The sequence below is a fragment of the Rhagoletis pomonella genome, unplaced genomic scaffold, assembly GCF_013731165.1.
Source record: "Rhagoletis pomonella isolate Grant_MI unplaced genomic scaffold, Rhpom_1.0 Rhpom_scaffold_00005, whole genome shotgun sequence".
Taxonomy (NCBI): Eukaryota; Metazoa; Arthropoda; class Insecta; order Diptera; family Tephritidae; genus Rhagoletis; species Rhagoletis pomonella.
Window position 1 is genome coordinate 65028888 of NW_023458559.1, and position 7308 is coordinate 65036195.

The 7308-nt window shown below is 35.2% G+C and overlaps 1 protein-coding gene across 1 annotated transcript in view; it reads left to right on the plus strand.

Annotated features, from left to right (window-relative positions):
* The first annotated feature begins 1055 nt into the window (after nt 1-1055).
* Nucleotides 1056-7308, plus strand: part of LOC118739356 (calcium-transporting ATPase type 2C member 1-like) — a 592847-nt gene continuing 586594 nt past the window's right edge. The window contains exon 1 of the mRNA XM_036470621.1: nt 1056-1490. Coding sequence (XP_036326514.1) covers nt 1125-1490 — 366 coding nt within the window. The 5' untranslated portion in view covers nt 1056-1124. The remainder of the gene's footprint in view (nt 1491-7308) is intronic.

The window sequence follows — 7308 nt, forward strand, 5'->3', positions numbered from 1 at the left end:
TCCATTTAATTACACGCGCAGCAATGCACTGCTCCAATTTCTGCTGATATTTTTGTGTGTCGCCATAACATCACCGCCCATCGACTCCCCATTTGGCAGTGAAAGTATTTCCGTGAGTGCAACTTGTATGTAGTACTTCATTTACTCAGTGCCATTCAACGCTGCTGAACGTGAACGTCTTTGCAGTTTCCTAATCGCTTTAGAGCAGCGCTGAGGCGTGAAATCTTGCCGCAAGTGCAGCGACGACGTACACAGCGACGTCGACTGTGACTGCCACAGCATTGTCTACATGGCTGCACTGTAATGGCATTTGAGATTTCGTAGTTTGACTTTTGCTAGTGCCACGCCAGCGTCACCTCTTATGCGTCCTTGAATCGCTGGCGCCTGTGATTTTTGTTGCTGTCGCGGCGACCTATTGTTTTCGCCACAGCGCTGAGGCGATTTCTTCCGGCGGAAACGCTGCTGTCGCATATTGATAGAATTTAGCATTTGGCACTGTAGGCGTACATTAAAAAACAAAGAATTACAAGAACAAAAACATTTGATGGATTAAAAGCAGTGCTGCCAATTTCATTGTGAGTTGGTAAATAGTGGGAGTGAGGAGGAAGTGAGTGGTGGCGTAACCTGTTGGCGGCTCAAATGGAAACATTCAGACAAATTTACGTACATAGTTACCATTTGGAATAAAAGTAAATGAAAGAATTAACACATATGAATAGTGTATGTACGTATATATGTACATAAGTAGCAAATGTGAAAAACGTAAAAAACGGCGCAAATTAAACGCGACGAAAAATCGATTGTGCTCAATTCTCCATGCCAGTGACATGACGTGGTGTCATTCGTCTAGTGAATGCCAAAATACAAGCAAACCAGTAGCGGAAAGTAAAAGTGACTAAAAACATTTGAAATACCGTAAAACCGAATTTTCGCTGCAATTTTATTCAAATAAGAATTAAAAATAGAAACTACTTTTAAAACCTTATAATTACCTCGTTTTACGTCCTTGCCGCACGCATGACTCATCCATGCTTTAACTGACCCCGTTTCGTTGGCTTAAAAAGCAACAAAAATAATAATATAAGAATCAGCACATCAACATAACGTCTCGTCGCATTTGGAAAATGAAAAGTCACAACAAATATGCAAAATTACCCCAAGATTTAGATTTAAGTTTCCAAGAACAATTGGATGTGGATGCAGGCGCTTCTGATGATTTCAATTTAGCCGCGGGCATTGGTTTGGCAGACGATACGGACGACGAAGAACGTGTCGCAACTACTGGCACAACGGCTGAGGGTCACGCTTTCGACGACGAAGAGGACGAAATTGTAATAGCAACAGCTGCAGGCGGCGGTAGTGTAGGAACACGCGCGGATGTTGGTAGCGGCGGGACAGCAAGTGTGCGTGTAAACTCGTCAGCGACTGGGGGCGACAAAAAAGTACGAGGCGGTGTTGCCGTTTGTTTGGGCAGTGATAGTTTAATCGAGGTAAGTGAACATGAATTAATGTAATTTAAACCGTTATAACTTATGTAAGAATAGGTCGATAGTTGCTGAAGATTTAGGGGTTCGAAAAAAGTAAATAAAGGCAAAAAGTCTTCTTCGATATCTGGTTGGTGTAATTCATATCATTACCTTAATAAAGAAAGGCCCTATCTCACATTAATGCTGAAATACAAAAAGCTGTAACTAACTCAAAATCCAAAATTCAGCCTTTGATTGATTATGATGCACTTAATAGAATTCAAATACGTACATATATACATACATACATATGTACGTATATATATTTGTATGTCAAAGGAAATCGCGTCAAAAGCTTATCCAAAAAACACAATAATGAACGTATGTACATTTCCACATTATTCGTACTACAAAGATTTGTACAGAAATATAGACCATTCCACAATAACTGCTTTTTTCCTAAAATACTGAAACGGTAGTTTATATTGGTAAAAAATCTTTCAGTCTTCAGGAAAATTCAATAGAGATATGATTAAATACTTGTACACTCCTAGCGCAGTTTTTTTTCAAGAAAAACTATTTTCAAAGCTCTATTGCCGAGCAAGCTAACATTAGGGGCTGGTTTCTCCAACTCAACTTAGTTTAGCCACTTTTTGGATTTAAGTTAAAAGTTAGCCTACGTTTTACACAGCTTATTCTTGACGAAGTCAATAAAATTGGCTTAACTAAGTTAAGTTGAGTTGGAGAAACCAGCCCTAGGTGTATTCGCGTATTCTTCCAGCAGAAAACTCTCAGCAGCAAAATTCTAATGAATTTTTATCTGATCCCTCTCAAAGAGAAAACGCCAGCAAAAGTACGCGAACGCAAAACCAGCAAAAACTTTCAAGGTTTTAGTCATCGTACAGTTTCATAAGTAAAAACACTATCAGCTGATTGCCAAAATATGCCTACAGCTGAGATCACCTGTTTTTTGGCATGTGCTCTTATCTTTTACAATTTCTTTCATTTCTATTACAATTTCATTTATTTCTATTACAATTTATTCAAAATACACTAACACACTGAACCAAAAACACCAATACAATAACCAAAAACACACCTACAGCCTGCCAAAAACACACCTACAGCCTGCCAGAAAAAACGGTAAGAAGAAGAGTTACTTTACTTATGGAACTGTACGATGGTTTTAGTACAGCTGATCGAAATTTTGTTTACATAGAAAGGCCCAAAACGTGAAAAGAATATAAATTAAAAGTTTTCCTAAAGCACTTTGCTAATCAAACGTAAGTAAATGAGTATTTGCTTTCTTCCGATACATTTGCAGTTCTAATACCTTAGTTATTTCAAACTTAAAAATCATAATAATAAATCTAAATCTAAATTTAATTTCCATATTTTCATAAATTGAAAACGATGACTTTGATCATCTGTTTTTCATGCTGGCAAATGGCTGCTGGCAAAAATTTTTCCAGCAGAAACTAGCAGCTTTTCATCAGAATGAAATGTAAATTTTGTCTCTCAATTACCCTACTTTGCTGGATTTTTGTGTACGTGAACAGGAAAATGTGATAGTTTTTAATAGTTATCGATAAATCTTAAACGCTACTTGAGCAAACGGCCTTAGAAAGGCACCGGTTTAAAATACGAAGTTTTCGATTTATTCAGAAGTGGAATAATTCTAATTTACTCTATTTTTGAGAAAATTTGTACGTGATTTTTATTTTTTTTTTTTAAATTTCGTTAACACCCTACAAACTAAAGTTCCAAAAATCTTTAAAAAATTTTTAAGAGTATCGATTTTTTAGTGAATCTTCAAAGAAAATCTTATGAAGTGCTTGACACGAACAAGTAAAGAAATTACTTCTTAAAGGAGATCCCGAAAAAATTTTCAAATCCCATCATTTTAATTTTAAGGAAAGAGCTAGATAATGCCCCAAAAAATACATGAACCAAAATAGCTACCTCAGCGACCCACCAGTATAAAACCACACTCGAAAAAGAAAAGCAAGAAAAAAAGAGGCAAAGTATGAAAATCGAACCAATAACCAATAAACGGAAGCACCGATGGACAAATAATGCCAATGTACAATACGTTTATGCCATTCGGAGCTGGCAATGTTCACCACAAATAAAAACAGCACAGTTGACGATAGCGGCGGAGATTTAAGGCCTTCCTCAGCTGCATTGATTGGTATGTGCCACCTTGCAAATGTAATATTCACGACGAGAAGTAATAAAATGAATCGATTAAATTGAATTTCGATTTGTGTGAATGCTTGTATGTAATATACATACATACATATCGCATATATCGCACACCGTCATAAAAATAGTCACAATACAAAATAATACGTTTGTCAGAAAATGCGAAAATTATTTCTTAGCACATGATAATCATATGGGCAGGGCGACTTTACCCTAGGCTTTTTTTTAACAAATAATAGCAAACATTTGCTCCAGCTTTTGCTGAAAGGTAAATAAAAGCTCTGTGTACATTTTTAGCGCAGAATCTCAAAAATGCCAAATTTTGAGTTTTGGACTCTTTTGAAGACGGTGTGCGATATGTACACACAAACCCCTATATTCACGCATAGATATAAATGACTACAATATGCAGCTTTGGCGTAGCTTAGTGAAAAGTTTATCAAGTATGTTTTCTTAGGAACTTAAGGGTAGACGCTTATAAAATACTTTTATACATGGGTTTGTATGTATAAGTATAAGAATCTATGTAAGTATGTATGTATATGGGGTTGAATGGCCGTGAGTTCAATAGGTTGTAAATATTTTAGTAGATTTTAAAGTTTAATCACTTGAAGGACACTGCTGTGTCAATACATTTATGTAATTGCGTGACGTAAGTAGGATTCACTTGGTACTAAGAATCAATAACGGATATGCTGAGCAGAATGAGCTGCCGTAAAAGGCATTTGGACTAATTTAATAAGCCAACAAATACTCGTGGCTTGACCTGTTTCGGACTCCATCACGCCTTAAACCCAATATATGTTAACATTGTTATGGCTGTCGAAACAGTTTTTATCAATGAATGTATTTTTTGCACTAAATACTTACAAAGTTTCCCACAATTTAATTTTTATCTTTTAAAATACCTTATATCTAAATATATACATATCGCATACCTAGATCTAAAGTGCGATCAACTTAAAACCAAAATTTTGGGCGATTTTTTTTTGCATAAATCAATTCATGGGACATACATGCAATTTATGGAAATATTGTTTTCTTCGTGATTATATATATTAACTAAAAAACTACTGTTATACCTGTTTTTTTATTTATTGCGTTGAATCTGTACGACCCACAAGCAGTTCAATTTTCTACCCACTTTAGATTTAGGTATGCGATATGTACATATCGTCGATGTTTTCTCAAAACCGCCCATCGACCAATTGCAAAACCGCCTATCTTATGGCACTTAAATTTTACAGGAGAGTGAAAAAATGGGTTTTCTTTGAGGCGATATTATTATTATTATTATATTATTTTACAAATATGTTGTTTTAATAACGATTTTGTGATTTTTATGCATAAATCTCGATGTCTGGAGTTCAGTGTTACAAAATCTCTTTTTTTGCCACAACGGCGATTTAGACGGTTTTCCAACTAGTCGATGGGTGGTTTCACAAAAACATCGACGGTATGCTTAATTATTTCTAAACCTCTTCTACTGCATTTACACTCCTTACTTTAACTACTACTTTAGCCTTTAAGGCATTTACTTTTGAGTGTCCTCTGATACTGCATCCTGTTAGACAAACTTTTCGCATACAAATCTTACAATTATACATATGGTAGCTGCATATGAACAAGCATACTGATGTGCTTCTAGTTGTGCATGTGAAAAGTGAAAACTTTTTCCATATCCTTTGCCAAGTTCATTCATGTGGCACTTTTTGCTGAACTTTTAACCAAAATATTTTGCCAGAAATATTTATACACTTGCCCCACTCAAACTTATGACTCCTAATTTAGCTCTTTTCTCTTTTCAAGCTAGCAAGTTCTCCACCTCACATTCATTCACCTAGCAGATCTTCACTTTCTCATAAAGAAATTCCGTTGTTGCCAAAAATTCCTCTTAGCTATTTTTGTGGTAGAGCAGCATACCATCAACTAATATTCGTGTATTTTTTGAAGTGGGTGGGTGTAAATCCGATTTATTACAATCAAAAACCTTGAAAACTTGCCTGTTATGTGGTAAAAGAGTAAAGTACGCTACATATAATTGTGTTAAAATAAGTAAATTTCCATTTGAGCGACAAGTTGGTGGCGGCAGTTGTGGTCGTGTGAAAGTCGATGTGTAGATGGAAGGTTTCTTTGCGTAGTTAGTGTACATACATACATACATAAAATGCATGGAATTCGATATACTTACATGAAACTTGACACGTCAATAGTAAAAACTCGCAAAACCTTTAACCCTGGAGTACAACACCACGTCGCACAATGGGCAAGTTTCCGTAATTTTTCCAGCGAAAAATTTTAACGCTACCTGAACTCAATGTGTTGGGCGTAGCCTAAACAGCTGACAGACGTATGAAAAGTTGCAAACAAATTTATTATATTTTATATTACTGATGTGATAAAGTAACTAAAATATTTTGTCATAATACTGCGTTTCTAAATATATGTTTTTAAGATGTTTGCTATATAATTATACACTGTTTAATTTATTATAACATTGAACGATTTTTTCAACAAGGCGGCAGCTCAGCGTTGCATTCTAAATACTATCGGCGCAACTATCTCTCTTTATTGCAATTTCATTTGTTTACATTTATCAGCAGTTCATTTGGCAGCATATTCATCAAGCCGTTTCTAAGACGTAATTAAAAAAAAATGTCGATCACGTTCTTTTGGCGGTTAGGGCTCGATATATGTATATATTTGGCGTGTATTGTGGGCTGCCAGTAGCCTAAATAAAATAATATCTTAAACTATGAAGATATGGAAAATATGCACTGAATTAATTTCAATAGGGGTCTTCATCTAAAGTGATAAGGGGATAAATTGCTTAAATTTATCTGTTTATCCGCATTCTTTCATGAACGCACCTTGGTAAATAATTGCATAAAACTGTTTATTATTTAACTTATATGGCTAGTTACGTTTCATTCTTACCTCGTCCGTTGTACTCATTTGCTTTTATGTGTCTAAGAGAGACCGTTTTCGAACTGGCCGTCAATATAGGTTGATCTTCCACTCAGGTATCGATATACAAAATTTCGGCGAAATTGGAACTCGTTTACTATTTTTGTCCGTGCCTTATATGCGGACGTTACACTGTGGGTCGATATCACAAATGTAATTGCTTTAAAATCTAAAGAGTTTGCCTTCAAAAGTTATACACAGAACTTAGAGATATTACGTCCATTCAATATCAAAAAATTGTTACGAATTGTTACTAGCACTTGCAAGTTTTTACTGGAAATGCATTTAATAACCCAAAAAATTTGCAAGAGAGATCGAATTCGAGAGCGTAATAACCCGAGAGAGCTGCAAATTCTTGTAAGTCAAAATTTTAATAGCAGGGATTTGCAGGAGTCATAAAGTAAGGTTATGTTTCAAATTTAAATGTAAACAAAGTATTTTAAAAGAATGATTTGATGAAACATAATTAGTAAAATGAAAATATGGATGAATAATTTAAATCCAATATATATTTTTTTACTTTTATAACGATGGGAAATCAAATAATCAAAAAGAAAACTGCGCGCCAAAATTAACCTGTCAGAAAGAGTAAGAATAGCGTAAGTTTTAAGTTTTTACTAGTTTTGCGTTCAATAACTCTCCTCTCCTCTCCTCTCCTCTCCTCTCCTCT